The sequence below is a fragment of the Ciona robusta genome, chromosome 9 (assembly GCF_009617815.1).
Source record: "Ciona robusta chromosome 9, ASM961781v2".
NCBI lineage: Eukaryota > Metazoa > Chordata > Ascidiacea > Phlebobranchia > Cionidae > Ciona > Ciona robusta.
In genome coordinates this window covers 2,244,692-2,267,069 of record NC_143243.1, presented here as the reverse complement: position 1 = coordinate 2,267,069, position 22,378 = coordinate 2,244,692, and the positions used below count along the sequence as shown (strand labels likewise).

The 22,378-nt window shown below is 34.1% G+C and overlaps 4 protein-coding genes across 6 annotated transcripts; 2 read left to right on the top strand and 2 right to left on the bottom strand.

The window, feature by feature from the left end:
• Positions 1-113: 113 nt before the first annotated feature.
• Positions 114-11,858, bottom strand: LOC149730758 (FK506-binding protein 15-like). 2 transcript variants are annotated; one of them, XM_089883964.1, is made up of 27 exons: positions 11,608-11,858; positions 11,422-11,546; positions 10,891-10,975; positions 10,727-10,796; positions 10,181-10,255; positions 9,856-9,954; positions 9,453-9,683; positions 8,818-8,961; positions 8,522-8,631; positions 8,220-8,271; positions 8,021-8,146; positions 7,630-7,779; positions 6,882-7,005; positions 6,462-6,538; positions 5,904-6,023; positions 5,394-5,488; positions 5,138-5,263; positions 4,674-4,813; positions 4,085-4,221; positions 3,455-3,589; positions 2,982-3,083; positions 2,551-2,643; positions 2,136-2,261; positions 1,722-1,829; positions 879-1,527; positions 703-751; positions 114-648 (listed from the first exon to the last, which is right to left on the bottom strand). In XM_089883964.1, exons 1-27 carry the CDS (start codon positions 11,670-11,672, stop codon positions 459-461), a joined length of 3,603 nt encoding a protein of 1,200 aa, XP_089740090.1. In that variant the 5' UTR covers positions 11,673-11,858; the 3' UTR covers positions 114-458. The 2 variants fall into 2 exon arrangements, with proteins under 2 accessions (XP_089740090.1, XP_089740091.1); XM_089883965.1 differs by having other exon boundaries at positions 879-1,521.
• A 647-nt stretch (positions 11,859-12,505) lies between these two features.
• Positions 12,506-14,482, top strand: LOC149730757 (thyroxine 5'-deiodinase-like). 2 transcript variants are annotated; one of them, XM_089884085.1, is made up of 5 exons: positions 12,506-12,706; positions 12,934-13,009; positions 13,061-13,186; positions 13,428-13,616; positions 13,986-14,482. In XM_089884085.1, the coding sequence occupies exons 1-5, from the start codon at positions 12,598-12,600 to the stop codon at positions 14,245-14,247; spliced, it is 762 nt and encodes a 253-aa protein (XP_089740211.1). In that variant the 5' UTR covers positions 12,506-12,597; the 3' UTR covers positions 14,248-14,482. The 2 variants fall into 2 exon arrangements, with proteins under 2 accessions (XP_089740211.1, XP_089740210.1); XM_089884084.1 differs by having other exon boundaries at positions 12,507-12,706; positions 12,931-13,009.
• A 2,068-nt stretch (positions 14,483-16,550) lies between these two features.
• Positions 16,551-18,177, top strand: LOC149730756 (small ribosomal subunit protein mS29-like). Its single transcript, XM_089884048.1, has one exon. The coding sequence runs from the start codon at positions 16,816-16,818 to the stop codon at positions 18,103-18,105; it is 1,290 nt and encodes a 429-aa protein (XP_089740174.1). The 5' UTR covers positions 16,551-16,815; the 3' UTR covers positions 18,106-18,177.
• Positions 18,178-18,694: 517 nt separating this feature from the next.
• Positions 18,695-22,053, bottom strand: LOC149730755 (N-acetylglucosamine transporter UNC93A-like). Its single transcript, XM_089884036.1, has 8 exons — positions 21,763-22,053; positions 21,410-21,559; positions 20,829-21,010; positions 20,357-20,656; positions 20,021-20,188; positions 19,558-19,792; positions 19,196-19,363; positions 18,695-19,130 (listed from the first exon to the last, which is right to left on the bottom strand). The coding sequence occupies exons 1-8, from the start codon at positions 21,902-21,904 to the stop codon at positions 19,072-19,074; spliced, it is 1,404 nt and encodes a 467-aa protein (XP_089740162.1). The 5' UTR covers positions 21,905-22,053; the 3' UTR covers positions 18,695-19,071.
• Positions 22,054-22,378: the final 325 nt, after the last annotated feature.

Below are 22,378 nucleotides of genomic sequence, written 5' to 3'. Positions count from 1 at the left end.
TTTTCCAAGAAATGGTTAAAGTGCATTCAGTTAACACTTTATGTTCAAAGAACAAGGTACCGGTAGCGCTCAAACTTTTCCCCACCTTTGCAGATGAAATGCAAACTCAACGCTTGGATGATAACATAATGTTTATTGCACTTAAATACTTAATCAGTGAAAGTTGGTGAAATTATAAAGCAATATCAGCAAACGTGAATCAAAATGGCACGAAAACATACATTGAATATATGAAGTACACTGTTTAACTATTAACTTTAAAATTATTATAACTCAAAATAAATATAATATTTAAAAAATCGGATAGAATTCTCTATTCTACATGGTTGAGGACTGAAATTCAATGCCAAGGCACATCATGGGGATTTATCCCAGAAATTGCCCCAACAAGATACAGTAATCAAAATGTTTTAATGTAAATTGCAAAGGTCCAATGGCCAGACTGATCAGATATAATTTTAATTCAACCAATCTAAATCATCATCCTCTTCTTCATCATCAAATAAAGGAGGGGGTTCTCTTCCATCATCATGTGATGATGTCCGTGAGCGATCCCCTACCTCACCTACACTGTCTAATTTCTCTTCTATCTTTGCAAGAATCGCTTCATTAAGATTCTTCTCAAGTGACAAAGCTTCTCCAACTTGCCTGGAAAAAAATAAGTTAAAATCTGCCCAATGTGTTTTTGTATGAACAAGTTACCTATCACTGGGTGGAATATCTTTTGTTTCTTCTACAGTTTTTCCATTTTCTGCAAAGATTTTAAATAAAAATTAAATTAAAATTATTTTGATAAATTTTGTTAAGAAAAATTGTTTAAGAAACTTACTTCCATTTTCTAACCTTTTGTGAGATGAAATCAAAAACATAAAGCTTACCTTCAACTGTATTGGGATCATTTGGGATTTCTGAGCTTAAGTTTTCGGTGACACAAACATTTGTATCAACTATTGGATCATTAACTGTTTCTATGGATGATTTTTCATGAGAATCCACTCGTTCTTTCACATGATCATCATCGTTCATATGATCCGCTATATCATCAGCTGCTATCACATGATCATCTTCTCTCTCAGAACCATTTTTCGAATGATGATCATCGACTTTCATACAAGCATCAGCTTCCCTTAATTTATCATCTTTCTTGTGATCATGATGTTCATGAACGATATCAGCGTTGTCATCCTCGTGAACATCATTTTTCACATGATTCGAATCATCTTCTTTGTGATCTACTTCCACATGATCATTATCATCTTTCACAGGATTATCATATTTCTGAGGATCAGAATCATATTCCTTGTGAACATTACTTTTTTCATCTTCATTATGATTTGCATCACGAGAACCAACTTCCTCTTCAACATCCTTGTTATCACGAACATCATTGTCACGAACAACATCATCATGAACTTCATCCTCTCCCTCATTTTCTTCTTCACTTTCCTCTTCCTCACTTGAATCCGATTGTTCATCTTCTGATCCTTCCTTGTTCTTACTCAACATCTCAAATGTGGTTGCCTGCATCTACATCAAACCATCTTCACATATACTTTTTATATTAAACACGTTTATAAATCTCATCTCCAATGCTGTAGCATACAGAATTTTTTTAATAGGTTAATATGCTGCTACCATTGGGCCTAATGTCCTTGGGCACGATACTAAACGATAATTGTTTCAACAATATTTGTTTTGCAGCTGTAAACACAACGACAAACCTTAATAACACCAAGCACGAGACTTAAAACTTCTTTTCCGGAATATTCTTCTTCCATTGTAACTTCAGATTTAATTTGGTGAAAAATAGAATTCATAATCTCTTTAACCTGTGACAAATATACAGTTGCAAGTCCTTTGTATTACTTTGAAATTTATAATTAGTTGCAACTCGTAGGTTTAACAGCAAGTTAACTAAAACTTTTCATTTTTTACAAATATCATCATTTTGTCGGCAGCCACTTTTCATCTTCAAGAACTTTCCTTGACCCTTCCTGGTTAATAGTATAACAAATGCAGTACTTAGTGCAAAATTGTTATACTCTCGGTATAAGCAAGTCATAAAGTTTCCTACCCCAAGTTTAAACCAATGTATTGTTCTGTCAAATGTGAAGCATTATATGTTCAAATATTACCTGTTGAACAAAATCTTCACCAGATGTGGTTGGAACATCAGTGTCTTCTAATTTTTGTCGCAAATCTTGAATATTTGCGTCATATTTCTGCTTCATCATGGTAGCTTGCTGCCGTAGTTTATCGTACTAAAAGTTGTGTGAATTTACTTTTGATTAAATAAGTTAAGTTCAGATAGTACAAGTTAAGCTTAATGGAAGTCACACATCTAGTTGCCCCTACATCTAATTAAATTATTCACTTTACCATTGCAAACGACTTAAAATTAATAAAAATAGTAAAACTTTCAATCTAATTATAAAAACAAACAAAATTAAAATCCCATATTTAGACAATTTTAAAAAGGAACGGTATATACAAAACGTTAAACGTATATTATTTTTTAAATAAAATAAACTTGGAAAAAATTCCACTTACAGCTTCCTTATAAGGAGTTGCTTCTTCTAATTCTTCTTCTACTTCTGTAATCTTTCGCCCACGTTCTTCGTATAAACCTCGTAATTGGAGAAACTAAAATAAATAATATAAAATATCACTGTTGCTGCCAGGCATATTATACTTGTCCAGCAAATAGTAATTAAATTTTTGAGGAAGACACTTAACAGATCATACTTCAACCCAATGGTATTAATGAGCTGTTAAAATGATAAGCAATGCAGAAAAATACCCACAAAGTTACGTGATCACTCATGAGTATACACAACAACACAAGGTATTAGGAAATACAAAATATTCTGACAATGTCATGCATTCAAGGAAAAACAAGTGAGATCTATATAAATGGCAATTTCCACAATTACATAATTAACATTCTTATCTTTAAACCATACCAAGCAGACCAAACTTACTTTTTGTTGCAAAGTTTCAAGTTTAGAATTTGATTCTTGAAGCTCAGGAGATTCCTGGTTTAATTTTTCTTTCAAAGATTCAATTTGTAGTTGAAGTTCTGCCTGATGGGTGAGATACAACAAATTTTACAATATGTAACAATTATACGGTAATACTCTAGAGCAAATAGATATAATAAAAAGATATCGAACATTTTTAAAGAAATAACTTATCTGGTCTTTGTAATTAATAACATGGTCTGTAAAAAATAAAACTTAAACCACCATTCAATTATTTATTTAGAGTTTTCAAGCTTAACACGCATTGCATATCTCAGTTGCCCCATTAACAATATGGTTGGTAGGTTTTAGGTTGGATATTAAAAATTGTTAAACATTCATAATATTTCACCAAAAAATCAAAAATGTGTTGCTTTTGTTAAAAAGCTTCCAAAATAGCGTGTTTGATTAAGTAGAATGTAAAACAAACTCACTTTGGATTTATGTTCAGCATCATTTTGACTTGTCACCTCACTAAGCTTCTCCTCATAACTCATCTTATTCTCTTCTATTCTCTTTAAAATGCTCTTTCTCTCCTCCTCCCACTCTGCTGATTTCTTCATCAACAACTATTGAAAAACAAAGTTTACATATTTTAATATTTAAATGATATGCAAAATATCAACTTAGGATAAATCTGCATTTGAATTGCAATATTTTAAATACAGTTGTCATACACTATGAAATTCTTTAACTATTATTGCATCATTTACACATACAGTAGTACTGGCTTGCAGTAATTACCATTCTATGTCATATAGTGATTTGGATGTAAATTAGATGAAGCTTGATCAACAGCTATTTATAATAATGGTAATGCTTATGTGGTAATGTCAAAATCTTGTGTTACAAACATGCAACAGACCATAGAATATATTATATTTGAATAAAAGACTGACAATGCCATTTAGGTGAAATATTTAGGCTATATTATACATCTCTAACACAACAATTGCTTGGACTTGATTTTTGTCTGTTATGTATTCATAGCATCAGATTCTGACATTACACATATGATATATACTATCACTACACCATACACACCAAGCATTTATTCAACTCACTGCATTGCTCTTTTCATATTTAGATTTTGATTCTTGAAGTTCTTGTTTTAATTTGGTTATTTCCTTGTTTAATGTTGAATCTTGTTGATCTGAAGTTGAAACTTTAACACGTAGGGTTGAAATTTCCTCTTCAAGTTCTGACAATATTTAAAAATTGAATTAAATTGTGAAATTAAATAATTAACATAAATGTCAAAAATACAGTTGGTAGTTTTGGCCGGAAAAGGCTAATTGTTAAATATTGTTTAGATATTAAACAAATTCAATAAAACATAATTTATAAATGTTGTTTTTTCTGTATCTGCTTTATACTATTTTTTGCTGGTTTTGGCAAACGACAGTCGTTATAACACGGGTGTTCATACACCTGGTGCAAGCTGACGAGTTACCACATGTGTTACTTTGTGGGTTTAATTTTATTTAGTGACCACTGGGTTGGAGCATTTGCCGTTTAGTTTCTTGCCCCAGGACAAATACGCCCCAACAATTGTAGCAGCAACAAGCCTTGAACCCTTAACCCCTGGGTTAGAGGCATGTGTGCCAACCAACAGTGCCGGGCTACAGGCGCAGGCACACACAAACAGCCTACCTTGTACTTTTTCACTCAATTCTTCACATTTTTCCTTCTCAGCAGAATAAACTTCTTTAAACTTTTGTCTAATATCTGAATCTCGTTGTTTTGCGTTGGTTGCTTCCAACATAAGTTGAGAAACTTTTGAAGTTGCTTCACTGAGAAAAACATCGAAAATTTATCATGGCTTTTGCAAAAGTAAACTTTAAATTAAAGTATTAAAACACTGTAAATTTGTTTCAGCGTTATTTACAAAGTAAATTTACTTAATAAATATATGCATTTTTTACGATCTAAATGCATAGTTAGTAATAGTAATATAATTTCCATTTTAATGACAATATTATACTATAGGTTAGAAGTAATAAAAATTACTGGTAGCTAAACTGGACACATTGAATGGCATGCACATGTAAGTGCACACGCGTGCATGCTATTTAATGTGTGCAATAGGCCTACAATACATGTAATTACAAAAATACCTTAATTTTTCAGTAAGATCGACTTTATCTTGTTCTAGTTGTAATAAACGAGCTTGACTTTGACCAAAAGATTCTTTAAACGAATCATTTCTTTGCTCAAGGAGAAGATTGTTTTGTTCAGCATGTCTGCGTGAAGTTGACTAATGTTAAACATTAGTAGGTTGGTAAATCTCCCAAAAAATAATTTTTTCATGATACATAATATATATATATACGATGATAAAAGTTGTAATCAAAAAATGACAACAAATCTTACTTTTGACCCTGTTGAAGCAAGTTACTTATTTTATCATTTTGATTCTCAATTATTTTATTCTTTTCCAAAACTTGCTGCTTTATATGATCATTCTCCTGAAATGATAAAATAAACATAGATTAAACTTTAGTTACAGATATCAAACAGGCAGTCAAGTTAAGACATGGGATTTTAATTTAAATTTGAACAAGACATAAACATACATTTTTTTCGGGGTTTTAAAACTTTTAATAGTCAAAAAAATGGCTTATAATTCACACAACAGACTTGTTCACAATTTATGCGTTAAATTAGTAAACACTGCATGAAACTGGAGTAAGAACACAATTTACTGCATTTAAAGGCAACTACAGGAACCAAAACATATTTGTACCTAAAAAAAATGTTCAACTTGTTACCCATTTATGAATTTTCTGTCTAATTTATAGACATCATGGGGCATTTATAGTTTAAAAAACTCTGATATATTTACATACACACTGAAGCATATATAATGCTTGAGTTAAATACCTGCATAATACGTTGTATGTTGTGCATTATTAAAGCAGCATCCATGGTTTGTGAAGCACTAAGGTTACTTTTCATTGGATCAACGGATTTCTCTTTTACTTCTTGAACTAAATTGCTCACCTAGCCAAAAGAATTGACATTGAATGTACAGTAGTAAAGGCGTTTTGTACCGTAATTCCACAAATTATAACTACCTGAAACATGAGTGCCATGTTTTTTTATATGCGGTGTCAAAATGTTATTAAATTTTTAATCACATATTAAAAACAAAAAATCCTAAATTAGAGACCTGAGATAATTTTACCTATTAACCCAATACACAGACAAGTTCTAGCACAATTAGGTGAAAAAAGAGGTGATGGTTAACATACATTGGCCATTATTTACCAAAATACTGCAGTACATTTGTATATGAAAGCAACTTACAAGGGGCTGCATCAAGCTTTTAACCAGTATGGCTATACACAAACATTTTATAATGCTAGACATTTTGCAATAAAAGTCAAAAGGATTTTTAAACAATAGTTTCCAAAGTGATTAAAAATAAATTGAAATTACTTTGTCAACTTTTTCTTGCAACAAACGAAGTTCGGTGAGATGCTGCCGTGATTCGGATAGTAAGATCGGGAGTTCTCCTGAAGCAATTATGACATCACACAATGAATGAAAGAATGTACAATATCTTAATTTCATTTAACTTGCTTTACCCTTGCGTGGTGAAAAAATGGCCATCGTTATAACACGGGTGTTCTGTTTCATACACCTCGTGCCAGCTTACTAGTTACCATATATATGTAACTATGTGTGTGATTGTTTAGACAACTGATTAGTGACTTTCGGGAGCAAAAGTGTCTTTCCCAAAAATACATACGGCCACAACGGTAGCAGCGACAAGCCTTCACCCAAAACCTATGTGTTGGAGGCAGGCACGTTAACAACTGAGCCGGTTGTGACCATTATTTGCTTTATATAACAAACCGTAGCTTTGTTGCATGGGTGGGTATGGTTGCATTGGTTGATATCCGGGGTGGTATGAATGGTATGGTGACTCATGTGAATGGTGGATACTACTTGGATGACTGACAGCTGGTGGAATATATGGCTGTGAATAAATCATGGTGTCAAAGACAATATTCACTAGTTTTAAAAAATCATATTTTTATCTTTGTGTTTTAATACTTTCTATACAATGTTATATTGTTACGAATTATGATGATGCCACACATAAACACACAATGTGTGGAAGGATGCATAACGTAAGTAGTAGCACTACAAACAATATACAAGAAATGTTGCTGTTTTACATGTCTATGAAATATATGTAGTTTCATTGCATATATTTCATAGACATGTAAAATGCACCATAGTAGTGACTGACTAAAAAAAGCTGGCAACATTGCAGTGGTGTATTGTTGCATATATTTCATAGACATGTAAAATGCACCATAGTAGTGACTGACTAAAAAAAGCTGGCAACAGTGCAGTGGTGTATTGTTGCATGGAAAGTCCATGAATGTGGTGAACTGCTATATGTCAGAAGTACGAAAAAACAAATATTCCCCCAACAGTAGCATCAACAAGCCCTGAACCTGTGTCCTCTGGGTTATAGGCAGGCACACTAATCAGGGTGCCTGTTTTATATGTCATGACTCATGAGTACACCTGTCATACATGTAATATATCTATGACCCTACAGAAAGTGTTGGACAAAAATGAAATCACTGACCTGTTGTATGGGTTGATAGGGTGGTTGGACCGGTTGCATTACATTATGTTGGGCTGGTTTAGGTGAAGCACGATGTACTACAAGTTGAGGGTGCGTTTCAATATCATTGTTTATATGTATGGCAGGGGCAGGTGTGCTTTGAGGGGTAGGCTGTTAAACGGTATATATTTAATTGTTTTTTTAAAAAAAAACATGCTAATAAAGAAGATAACATTCATTTTAACACTTTGCAAACGATAGTTTGCATTTTTGCGATATTTTATTTTTCCCTAAAATTTTCATTGGTACATGTCGAAATGTATGACAATTATGTGTGTAACTGCATTTTAGAAATGGCACTCCAGAATTGATCAAAAATTAGAACATTACACGTATGGTTGGAGTAACTTACATTAACAACATGAGGCTGTGGGTGAGATTCAACTTCAGCTTGGTTAGCTGTAGGATTGGGAATTAATGCTTGTCCCATCTTTGCCATTCTCATCATTAAGTTGGATTTACCATCATCATTTCCCACCTTTAAAATGAAAATGAAAGCCATTTAAAATGAAAGTTAGGTGCCTTTAGTTACAGCAACAGATAAAGCTTACATGAGAAAGTTGATCATTGAGTGAAGAAGTTCGCTCTTTCACCGTTGTTTCACTGAAGGAAAATATATTGGTTTAAATACAAGTTGCTAACACCAACAACATGGAAAGTTTGTTTTCGAATATTAAATTATCAAACTAATTTTTTATATAGGTGAGGTCCTACAGTAAAGCATGTCAGGGTACTTTGGATTTAAGCTAGATTTTGTGTATTAGTGAATAAATGTGTTGACGTAAAGTGTCAAATCTGGCCAAAATCTCAGGTCTTCACCCACATAGAATAGTTACTAAATAAACTAACTTACTGGGTGACTTTCTTTGGAATTTCAACAGCTTGCTCTGCAGAGACCTCTTGTGGCACTGAATCAACAGACCCGGCACTTTTCATCGATGAATTATCACGACTTTGTTTCATCTGGAATTCATGATTTAAACTTAAATTAATTTTTAACTGTTAAAGTAGGGTCCCTTGAATTAGTGGCATGTCCGCTATGTTCGCTATGTCCACAACATTCACTATGTTTACTATGTCTGCATGTCCAGTATGTCCACAATATATAAACCTATTAACCTTACTAAAGCAGCGGTCAGACATATTTACCCGCAACAAATTAACTTTGAACGCCAAGGTTGAATTAGGTGGAACTTTATTTCCAACTCTCTTTTCCCCATACGCAAGGTGTGGTGGAATGATGAGATATCGTGTTCCTCCTTTCTGCATTCCCATCATTCCTTGCTCCCAACCCTATATTAAACAATACAATAATTTGCGGCTAGTCAACCACCATGCGGGCTGGTGCTAGTCATTTAGGTTGCCATGCTACGAGCTGGGACAGTTGTGTAGCAGGTTACTAAGCCGCTGCCTGGTACTGGTAATTTAGGAAGCCATGGATGGCCTAGAACTAGACATTGCCACTCTTGCCAGGCTGCGACAAAATAACGCAGTATTACAGCTCCTCCAGTATTTAAAAACCTTTTTTCTAACAGAAGTATTTTCTAACAGGAGCCAAAGACTAATTTACATTATGCCTAATAGCAAAAGTAACAAAACACTATGTTTACATTTTTTTGCTAATTTCACCAAAATATTACATAAATCTACCAAAACATACCTCATAATAGTAATATATACATTATAACCTATTTCTTTAACCCATAGCCCCAGTAAAACCTAACTGCTACTAATTAACCAAAACCTAAAAAATAGATTAAAGAATTATAAATTCACTCAAATACCTGAATTACTTTTCCTTTGTCAGTTTTGAATCTAAAAGTTTTATCTTTTCCTTCATTTGAATCAAACACCGCCCCAAGTGTGCCGTCTTCATTCACCAACCACCTTGTGTATTTTACCTCAAGGGAATCACCCATTTCAACGTGGTTTAACTTAGCGTCATGTGGGGTGATGTCTTGAACAACAACTGAATCACATGGAGTAGGGTTTCCGAAATATTTTGCCAAGCAAATCTGTTGGGAAATATAATTTTTGTATGTTTATCTTTGTGCAGTGGGTCAATGACAGTTGTTAGAACATAGATGTTCTGTTTCATACACCACGAACTCGTGCTTATGTTATGGACAAGATAATATGTCAATTTAAAATAATGTATCAGAAAAAAACAAAACCTAGAATCTTAACCTGTTTTGCAAATTCAACAATTTGTTCGGAACTGTCAAACATAACGTTCCAGCTTTGTCGTTGATCGTCATAGAAACTTGCATAGTTATTCGCTTGAACCTGGTAATCATAGAAAATAAATTAAAGTAACTTTATAACAACTCTGTACAGAATTAAATGCTCAAGTCAATCAAGTCAAAATTTTTCTATAAGATACCTATTTTGGCTAAAATTTCATCATTAATTTTTTATTCAAAGAGGTTTTTACGAGCACTAGATTTGGCCAGATTCACTACAGTACATTTATTACACAATATAGAGTTATATCTCCACCATGAATACTTACAACAAAGTTAAAGTTGCGATTAATTTGTGCAGTACAAACAGGTTGTTGCTTTGTCACGTACATTAGAATTTTGAACTAAAGAGATAAAAGTACGATAAAATTCAAATAAACTACTAGGGGAGATTGAATAAATAGATGTAACTTGCTTAATCTTTGGTTAAGGAAAACAACAGCAGTTATAACACAGATGTTCTGTTTCATACACTCGTGCATGCTTACAAGTTACCACTTATGTAACTTTGTGTGCGTGATTGTTTTTTTTGTATGGCTGACAATTTAGACAACCCATTAGTCACGACTGCAATACAGGAATCGTGTAATGCGACACATAGGCTTCAATGGTAGCAGCAACGAGCCTGTATGTGACTATTAAAGTTGTACAGAGAAAAAGGGTGGCGTGTGGGTTTTAAAATTATTACCAAATGAAATATTTATGTATTAAAAATTAAATTCAAGCGAGACATTAAGTTTTGTAAAACTATTTAATATATTGTTAAATACTAAATGGATAGGCCTACTGTAACATAAATAAAAAAATGTTATTACATCATTTGAAGCAAGATTTTTGAGAATAGCAGCTCCAAGTTTTCCTTGTTTTACATGTTGGCTGTTGACACTAAAATTTAAAGAATGTAAGAATTTGAATGGATTTATTTTGCCCATTGCATGATAATAAGATATATATATATATATATATATATACTACTTACTATTTATAAGCAGTAACTGCCACAGCATATGCGACACCTGATGTATTAGCAGCACTGGTTTGTTTTTTCTTATTCTGAGGTTTTTCTAGTAAAAGAAATCGAACAAAGTAATTATTAGATTATTAGATTCGAAACTTTTGTCTATCTTTGGGCATAGGGGATAAAAAGACAGGTGTGTAATTCTACATCAAACGCAGAGGTTTCATACATTACATGCCCTTTGCAAGTAACTTTGTGAATTGTGGGTAAATGTTTGTAATAAACTTGGTAAACTAATTAGTGACCAAGTTGTAAATACTGCAAAGTGTCTTCTCTCCTACACTGTTACCCACTGTGCAAGTTTTAAAATATATGCTCCGGTACTGAATAAATAAAACAATTTAGTATTTGTGAAGAATCCTGCCCTACCATCAAACCACAAAATGAGAGACTAAGAAATATCATCTCGTAACCCCTTACCAAATGAGAGAAATTTTAGTACGAAAAAGACAATATATTATAGGCTATAGATAACATTTGCAAAAGGTTAACCTTGTTGTTTTCCAGGTGGTTTAGGTGCAGTGTATGTCAGCGATTGATTACTGTTTGGATTTTTTGTCATTTGATCATTCATTCCAAAAAGAGAAGACAGCTTAGAACCACCAGTTAGGCTCGCACTGTCAAATATCAAAACGAAATTTAAAAATATCGAAGAAAACAATAATGCATAATACGAACCTAGCCGCTGGATTTAGAAATTCTCCGTCATCGTCATTTTGACCACCAAGCGAAAAATAACTCATTTTGTCTTTTACACAGATAAATAATTTCGTATGTTTATGATTTCGCCTAGAAAGCCCTAGATCATAACGTATGTATAATGCACAGCAACTGCTTTGCCGGGAAAAATAAACAAAAGTCACGGGTATTGTGGACAAGAGAGCAGAGCTATGAAAATGTTAATTAAATAAAAGTTTGCTTTAAATGATTTAACAAATGAATAACGGCGAGACTTAATTAATCCTCACGTGGCTTAATTTTATATATTTTTAAACTATAAAACTTACTTTTAACTTAACTTAAAGCTGAATATTTACTTTTTGTCGATAGACAACTCTACAACCTAAGAACTTTATATTAACGTCATCATTTTCAAAATGCTTTATATAGCTTAACGAGTTTAAATGAAAATCACAGCCCAATACATTAAGTGTACACAATAAGTAAACAAGATAAACTTTAATTTCTAAATTAATCATTACCAACGTTTGCCGTGTTCTATAATTACACGTCGACCTTTCTTGTAGGCCTACGAATTTGATAAACAAGCGCAAAGTTACATATTAACAGGCTGCTTTGGGTATTTTGGGTAGCCTACCTTAATACGATGTGCATTCGCAATAAGCGAACATGCAACAAACATACCTCGAAACTATAAGGATGTAATTGTACGCTTATAGCAATAAATGTTTGCGTAGGGGTGAAGAATAAATACATTTGATGTGATCGCATGCAGGCTAGGCCGGTCTTATCGATGATCGTGCATGTCTACGCATAGTTTGAGGTTAATTTATTGTACTGTAGTAATTATGAAAAGAGTTTTTATTTACCAGAAAGGCTTTTTAGTTTATGTGTATTAAATATGCAAACGTTTGTTTTTTCAGTCATGTTTTTGGTTTAGATATAGGCTATATAGGTTATACAAGGGTGTAAGTTTACACTGCACCCATGGCCAGTATTCTAGATTGGAGATGTGCGCGGTTTTTCCACAACTTGTGGTTTTTCATTTTCTACACCATTGTGGAGAGTTGGAATGACTTCCTTGTGAAAACAAGACGTGAGATGTGATTTATTTGTTTGCCCTTTGTCCGTTTGACACTGTTGTTACGATTTATTGCTATTATATAAACTAAAATAAATCAATGAAACTTCCATCGCCCTAATGTGTGTCAGTGCACTTGGGATTTACACACCTGCAGTGCATATGGATACGATAGAGAAGATGCGTAATGTAATGTCAACAGTATATATAAAACTTAAAAATGAATGTGACAATTTCAGCAGTCGCCCCAATGAATAAAAGAACCAAAGATATTTACGAGAAAACGAACGTTGATTTTCGAAAACAAAAAGTAATCAAGTAAGAATTATTTTTTATTAAATCATCCAATAGCAAATAAAAAAACTGCAGTTCATTCTCGGCGTTGAAGACATTCTTTTATAAATGCATGGTCGTCGACATGAAACGAAGTGCAATTGTAGGCGGGAAAGCACCAAATCCGAGAATTTATCGGTTTGACACAAAAGAATCTTGCAGGTAAATATATCACCTTTTGTGTGTGCTGAGTTATTTCCGTTTATTATATTACGCTAATACCCATATCAGATGTAGCTCTCAGCCTATTGCTTTAGCGACCTGTCTGCTAAAGTGTTTTGGCGTTTGACGATGATTGATAATTACGAACTTGGTAAAACGCGGACGAAACTAGAAAATCAACACCCGAATGATGTTACGTTTAATATTTTACCAAATACGTAATTTTCATTTGTAACTCCAGGTTGTTGGACGTTATGAAGCAAGGTCGGCCACTTGTGGTCAACTTTGGTTCATGCTCCTGACCCCCTTTTATGGGGGCTCTGAAATATTTTGCTGCAGTTGTGGAAGAATTTAAAGACAGAGCTGATTTTATAACAATTTATATTGAAGAGATACATGCTGCGGATGGCTGGAGCTTTGAATCAAGCAGGTTAATTTTTAACCTCTAATTTAGCTACACCTATATACATGCTTTATATGATAAATGCTGGTTTGTGCTGGTTTGTAGGCTAGTAAGTAAGCTGGTGGTTGAAAAGTGTTCACACTCTATTCTTTCCCCAATTCTCAACGTGATAGCGATATCGCATTGTGGGGTAAGATGAGATACCTTCAGCGCATATAGTCCCATGTTTTGTATTCGTGTATTTAATAAGAATTAGCGACGGTCTTTGAATATTTTTGTTTACCATAGCACCAAACGAAACGATTAAAGAGAATGAAAACCAGTTTCCTCTTACTGATACCATAGTTTAGACTTAAGGGTTACAAATAAACCTCTGTGAATTTGTTGTTCTTGCAGGTTCAATTTTAAAACGCACAAAACACTACAAGACAGGTTCTACGCTGCTTCCATTTTCAAATCCGAATTTGATTGCAACGAATGTGCTTTGTTCGTCGACTCGATTTCAAACGAAGCCAATTTTGCTTACGGTGGATTGCCGGAACGTCTTGCTATAATTAAAAACGGAAGGATTCATTACATTGGTGGTATTGGTCCAATGATGTATGATATAACAGAAATGAAGAAAAGTTTAAACGAAGCGCTTAATTTACCTTATTAGTTATTTAGGCGGTTATTGTTCCAAATGACAAACTGTAATTGTAAAACAACATTTCCTTTGTTCTTATTCTAATGTAATTGCTTTGAAAGGTAAAGTTTATATTCGCATATATGACGAAATGCTTTGAAAGTTTCCTGAAGTGTTTTTGATTTTCTTCGCGAATTGCAGCCAGCCTTCATAACAAGTTTGTGAACGAATGAATAAATGTTGTAAAATACAAATAAATGATTGGTGACTCGGTTGTTGATTTTTACGTATCAAGAAAAATAAAACGGTATAAAGTATAGTACTGCGGGTGTCCCATCTCCTCTCACCCTACTATACACCTCAACGTATGGTAGGGTCGGGTAAAACGGGACAATTAAACTTTCGTTCTCATATTTCGACCCATTTAATACTAAACAAGGAATATTTACAGTTTAAACAATCGCATCCTTACGACCCTACAAAACGTTGGTAATTGTTTTGAACACGATTAGGAAATACGGAATTTCGGGTATGAGGGCATCCTATCTCACCCCACAGTACCATATACGTCATATATCTTTCTTTGCGGGACTTTGTTTTTCTCCGTTCCTACTGTATGGCTGTCAGTTTAGTAACTACCGAATTTTCGTCGCTTAATGGTTGGTGGTATTAGAGGTTACTCTAATTTTAAACCAAAGTTTATTTTTTAATGCGTCCCCATTTTTGGCTGTGGTTTGACTCATCACGCCCCCGTGCGCATTCGACCACATTTATTTTTTTGCGTTTTTAAAAGGTACCAGACACAGAAATAAAAAAGAGTAGAACGCGCAACTTTCCAAAACCGTGATATATTCTTTTTTCTATTCACGTGACCGCCAACTCCGTCCCCATTTCCCTTCGTCTCCATTGTAAAAGATAGGCGCATAGTGTTTTTGGAAGGTTTTAGCTGTTTATTTTAAAAACTACACCAACTATTCAAGTTTGTTAGGCTAGTTTAGTTATTTGGTACGTTAACGCTTACAGTTTACAACTTGTTTAGGAAATTTAATTATTTAAAAAAATTAATTAAAAATTTCAAAAAAACGGTTTTTTAGAAATATATATATATTAGAAAATAGTTTTTTTTACACAATAACTTTAAATTAAGTCAAAAAACGAAGAAAAACTACACAAAACGTCATCGACTCCATTGACTACAATAGTAAACGGGAACGACCCGCGAAAGAGAGACAGTGTATCATGCTCTCTCCTTTGCCGACATTGGAGATGCGCCTTCTATTCTTTTTTATTTCTGTGGTACCAGATAATCTCATACCGCTGCTATACTTACATTTTTAAATAATGAAAATAGAGTGCACAAATTTATTTGCAACAAATTTCCTGTAAAAATAACAAAAAGAAACGGTAATGACAATTTAAACATCAACAAAAACAAATATATAGTTGAATTGATGTTACAAAAATCATAGATGAAACAAAATATGTAGGACTGTAAGACTACTTTATAAAAATGACCTGCAACTGTAGGACTACTTTATAAAAACGACCCCTGCAACTGTAAGATTGCTGTATAAAAACGACCTGCAGCTGTAAGACTGCTTTATAAAAACGACCTGCAACTGTAGGACTACTTTATAAAAACGACCTACAACTGTAAGACTGCTTTATAAAAACGACCTACAACTGTAGGACTACTTTATAAAGACGACCTGCAACTGTAGGACTGCTTTATAAAAACGACCTGCAGCTGTAAGACTGCTTTATAAAAACGACCTGCAACTGTAGGACTACTTTATAAAAACGACCTGCAGCTGTAAGACTACTTTATAAAAACGACCCTGCAACTGTAGGACTACTTTATAAAAAGACCTGCAACTGTAGGACTACTTTATAAAAACGACCTGCAACTGTAAGACTTCTTTATAAAAAGACCTGCAACTGTAGGACTACTTTATAAAAACGACCTGCAACTGTAGGACTACTTTATAAAAACGACCTGCAACTGTAAGACTTCTTTATAAAAAGACCTGCAACTGTAGGACTACTTTATAAAAACGACCTGCAACTGTGAACTGTAGGACTCCTTTATAAAAAGACCTGCAACTATAGGACTCCTTTATAAAAAGACCTGCAACTGTAGGACTACTTTATAAAAACGACCTGCAGCTGTAAGACTGCTTTATTAAAACGACCTGCAACTGTCAGACTCTTAATTCGTGAGCACACAGTTGCCTAACTGACGACATAATGAAACAATTTTCAAACGAGAGAAACGCAAAAGAAAAAGGCAACGGTGCCCTGCAGCGGTATGAGATTATCTGGTACCTTTTTAAAAAGTACCTACAGGGTAAACAAGTGGTTAATAAACAGTAATTAAGTTAAATTACAGAATGTGTAGTTAAAATAAAACTATGGATTTAGTTAATTTGAAATTCACGCATACTTACACCTTAATGTGCCGCAGTTTTTCCCTTTTTTATCGTTTTTTTGCACACATGGGCAGTGGACACATGGCATATATTTTTATTACTTACATTGTTTCATTAGTGTCCTTTAGACTTCTGTACAAAAATCAATACAGCTTGTGGTACAGCATATAAAATGTTACCATATACATGTTGTACACGCTATATACGACATCAAGCTACCACAAAGTTAATCAAGAATATAAGTTGTGCTGTATTACAAGGAACAAATATACCAGAAGTAATTCAAGTGAGGAAACAATCAAAGATAAATTTAAGAACAAATTCTGACTCAAGTCCTGGTTTAGCTAGCTCGATAAAGAAGATATACTGCAATGAAAGAGACCCTGGAAATCACACATTAAAAGATATTGGTTTAATGCATGAGATTCCAAAAGAAGATCAGTCATCTCTTGTTCTTAAATATGACAAGGGGTTTAGGAAAAAGTTTTTAACAGAAGCAAGTGCGGTTGACAAACTGTGTATTATGATCCGTAAACCTGGCTTGGAATTGGTTAACTACCTGAAACATGCGAATTATTCAACAGCTGTCAACAGATATTTGATGTATGGACCTGCTGGTTGTGGAAAAACTATGACTATGATGTACGCCGTGGATTATTGTAAGAAACAAGGGTGGCTTATTGTTCCTGTTTTCAACCCGTGGACCTGGATTCAGTATAAAAACACATACATTGTTCATCAGAGGGAAGAGATAGTAAGGTCACTCTGGAACAAGGATAGAGTTGACCATCCTGAAATAGCAGCACGTTGGTTAGAAAACTTTCGGCAAATAAATTCAGATTTATTGGAAAATGTGTTTACAACACGAGAGTATACGTGGTCGAAACATGAAAAGACAAAATCTGGTGTTTCATTTTCCACCTTAGTGGATCTTGGCATTGCTCGTGTTAGAATTGCAACAGATGTTGCTGGCTGTATACTACGTGAGATTATAAATCAGGATTCACCTGATTTTCCAAGAACATTAGCTGCAGTAGACTGTGCTAACTCTTTTTTCGGTATCTCAACTTTAAAAATCGAGCCTGGAGTTTATTTAGAGCCCAATGAACTTGCTCTCGTTCATAATTTCAAGAAAATCCTGAGTAACAAATGGAAAAATGGTGCCGTAATTGTTGGATTAAACACATCTGGTATACCAAGTCAAACAAAACGTATCGCAAAAGTTTCGAGTGAACATCCATACGACATTCTCGGCCAAGAAGGCTTTGACATTTTGGATCCACATATTCCAATACATGTTCCCCACTATACTGATAAGGAAGCTATATCACACCTTGCTTATTACCAGGATAGGAAATGGTTGGTAGGTAGAAGCACAACCGAAGCAGGAGAAGCGGAAATTCTTCAAATTTGTGGAAATTCTCCAACTGATATCTGTGTTTATTGTGGCCATTTATATTAAACTAATAAAAGTAATGCTGTCATTAAATGCCTTTTGTAATATGAAGCTTTAAATAAAACGTTTACTACATTACCTGACTTCCAATTACTGTCAAAGTGTCAAAGACAGTAGGTTTTGGGTACTTTTTAAAAAGGTAAAAATTACCTTTTAAAATTATTACTAGGGTCTTAATTGCCAATATTATTTTCTTTGTTTCCTCACTTAACTGACTTAAACAAAAACAAAAAATTGGACAGTGCTAGTGAAAAGTCCCCCCCCCACCCTATTTGCTAACCCCTAACCATCAACACCTAACCACTAACACTTTCCACCAGCCTATTCTGCTATGTACCGGAAGATTCTTCACTAGTGCCGCTTGGACTACCTCGAATTTAATAGGCTGGAACAAATTATAAGTATATATGAATTAAAAATATGATATCTCTCAAAATAAAAAGTGCGATGGTCGCCAATTGGCGACTTCTTTCACACGTTACAAAATAGCAACTTGTCGTTGTCTTCTTACCTTATTAAACACTTGGATTTTCCAACAGAATTTCCCCACTACCTGCCTTAACGTTCTTACAGCCTTACTTTTGTAATACCAAAATACAATGCTCTAATTTGAATTGTACCAAATTAGTTCACGAACTCTGCACTAAAATTACTCAATAAAAACAGCCGTACAGTAAAAAGGAGAAAACTAACAGTTGGCAAAACAAACTTAGCACACTGGACCTTTGGTAATACAAGTGACCATCGCAACACAATAATTATACAAACACCCCGAAAATTCGAACGGCCAAAACACACATGGTAGTCCACACGTAATATTTCATGTGAACGAAACAGATTTAAAGTATTAAAATAATCGGTAACCTGTAACTAAAAATAGCTCATGTTATCTGACGACTACGCATACAAGCATATACACAATTCTCTCATCATTTCACTTAAAAAAATGTTTTCCTTCACCGCTTAAATAGCTCATTTAATAGGTTCGTATGCATTTTTCTTTTCTTTTACAAAACGGTATTCCGCGATGCCTGTAAAATAAATTTTACAGTTTTTGTTCTGCATATTGGCTATAACAATGTAGCATATAACTTACCATAGCAAACCACAGAAAAACACAATAGTCCGATCTGTACGTAAATTTTGAGGTACACACATAAACTAGTGCTCCAACCAAACTGTATGGCAAAACCAACCAAAATCCAGAAATTCCAAACCATAAAGGCAGTTTCTTTGTTTTCGGGAAAATGGGAACCATGAATATCTAAATAAAATAAAATAAATATGTTAATAATTCACACAGGAGGATGGGGTAAGATGGTACATTTTTGCAATACAAGAGCGTTAAAACACGATATGATGTGTTAAAGGTATATCCCATTTTATCCAACATCTAAAGTACTATAGTTAGTGAAAATAGTACAACATACTAACATAATTGTGTCTATTTTCACCCACCATTTATTTGTGGATTCCACACGCCGTCTATACAACCAAATATCGCAAATATGACGTAGACAAGCCACTTGTTCGATGACGTAGGCACCCAATTAAGTAGAAACATGTAGTTTCCAAAGTCGAGCAAAAATACGACGACTATTGGTCCAACGCGACCTATTCTGCTGATTAATTTGCACGAGAAATAAGACACAAGAGCGTTGGATGTATCGGAAATGGCAATGCACAATCCAACCTAAAAATATAGTAACGTGGGGTAAGATTTGATACTGTAAGCAAAATTTTCAGATTTCTTGATATTATTTTGAACAATTATGAAATCTATCTAGTATCGTGGGAATACGGTATATGTAAATATCTTTGTCTACCACCAAATGGTATGAGAAAGGAGATTAAAAAACGTCCCATCTTATATCCTACCTTATTTTATATTGTGGTTTGCATTTCATATATCAATACTTACCTGTGTTACTCCAAGCATACATGAGGAATAAGCTCTGGGAAGCTCAGAAAACTTAAACGCCATGTAGAGACCACTATACAGAGCAAACGGAGTTATTAAAAGTTGCTTTGGATTAACCATATGCTTCAACATTGCCGCCATTGTTGCTCCCATAAACTGTAGAGAGCCCTGTGTATATAATTCAAAGTTAAAATACAGAGGTAACTGGTTAGCACGAGGTGTATGAAACAAAACACCCGTGTTCTTATGAGTGTCATTTTCCCGCCACGCGATAATAAAGTAAGTTACATTTATTCAAATTAGTTTTTGTAAAATGACTTGAAAGATTATATTTACCTGGTCTTTTATTTCATTCTGAGCTTGCAGCGAGGAATTTATTTTATTGAGAAAGATTGTTATAATTGCAATGGCAGAAAGTACAAAGAAACCCATAACTGCAAACATGATGTAAAGTACGATCTTTGAATGTGGAACATATTGTTTCATGTTCGCATTTGTAACGTTCTTGTACTGACAGTCATTCACTCCACAAATGGAAAGATCAACTACAGCGCTTTTGTTAAAAGCATTCCCCCCGGTATCCGTGATTGTTTTTCCAGCATATAGGATCGCGTAGCTAACAAGATTTCCAAACGTCTGTTGAAACAGTTTCGTAAGCAAGAATAGTGAGAGTTATATAACCGTAGCCTCAGGTCTTTAAAAGAAAGTTATATTGTTAAAAACCATTAGCAAACATGGGATATTTTGCCATAACAATACCACAAGAAGTGTTTAGGTAAATTTTAGCGATAAATACTATTCAACTGACTTGGCTTAATTGATAGCTGCAGAAAAAATATCCAGTAAATTCAGTGATGACGTCAGAGGTGTTCTTGGCGCCGAACTGAGCGAATTTTGTTGCAAAATATGTGACGTAAAGTGACATCACTGGCCACATAAGCGCCTCACCAAAGCCGACTATTACACCAGCAGGTATCAACACGGATGAAACTGAAAATTTACAAGAAGAAGAAAGGTTTTTAGGTAGAGTGTTTTAACGTAATGTTGTGCACAAAGATGTATTTGAATTAATGTGTCCGATGATGTGACACAGTGATTAGCGCCTGCCTCTACCCATAAGAGGGTATATGCTGTTTCGAGGCTCATTACTGCTACCACTTTATGTGTCTTTAGGTAAGATACGTAACGCCGACTTAGTGGACTCTTATGGGTTGGCGAAATTGTCAACCAACATATAGTGAAACAAAATATCAAAGTATGTGGTAAACTGTGTAGGTGGGCACGAAATGTGTAAAATATAACATTCATCCTATATAACATCTGTTATTGCTACGGTATAGCATAAATCAGACACAATCATTTAGTCATGGTGATATTTCGGTTTCTTACCTGGATAATAATTAGCAGCAATGTAGATAAGACATGTAGAAGCGGTGATTTGCATGAGGCACTTCTTTTCGAATTTTCGTAAAATTATTGGCGTAAATGTGACACCAAAGATTGCAGATGCGATATAACTTGCACATGTTGCCGTTGCACCTTTGTATTATGGTGTTTAATTTATTATTTTAATATTTGATTACGGTAACGCATTTTAGAAAAATGCCTAAATAACGAATTTCAGAAAAACTACGAAATATATATATAGCAACAAAACAGCGTTAAGACACGATAACAGTTAAACGTTCACACTTTTATTTAGGTTATTCACAATAACTAATTCAGTTTAAATTTGTTCTTACCAACGCCATTTTTGATGTGTATACTTGTTTGGAGATCTAGAAGAACACCGAAGCCCGAAAATACCAACGCAATTGAAACCAGAAACGGAATAAACGCACGAATAACATGTTTTTCACTAGTATATTCTGTACCGTCTTCCATTCTATACTATACTTTATTTAAAAGAAATTAAACTAACGACACGCAGAAGTCTTGTAGGGTGAAATGGGGCACTTTTTATATTATTTTATTTTCTCGTCCTATTTGGTAGTAAACAAAGAACATTCCTATATACCACTCTTCCGCTGTATATATTCCTTATGCCACCCACTATATAGACTTCCGCTGTATATAGATTCCTATATATCTTCTAAAATGGACTTCGTTCCATAGGGAAATTGCCGTCCAGATTAGTCTGTAATGGTAATACAGTTATCCGCATAAGCTATAGACATTTTAGTTAGAATTATTCGGACGTCGAATACCCATCTATGCTTAATAGTAATACAACAAAAAATGAAATATAAATTCTTTGTGGCAGCCACATTACACTAGTTTTCTAAAATACCTCTTGTGGCATTTTTGTGTACCGATGTCCCATTTTGCACACTTGAGTGTCAATCCCTTGATTAGGAC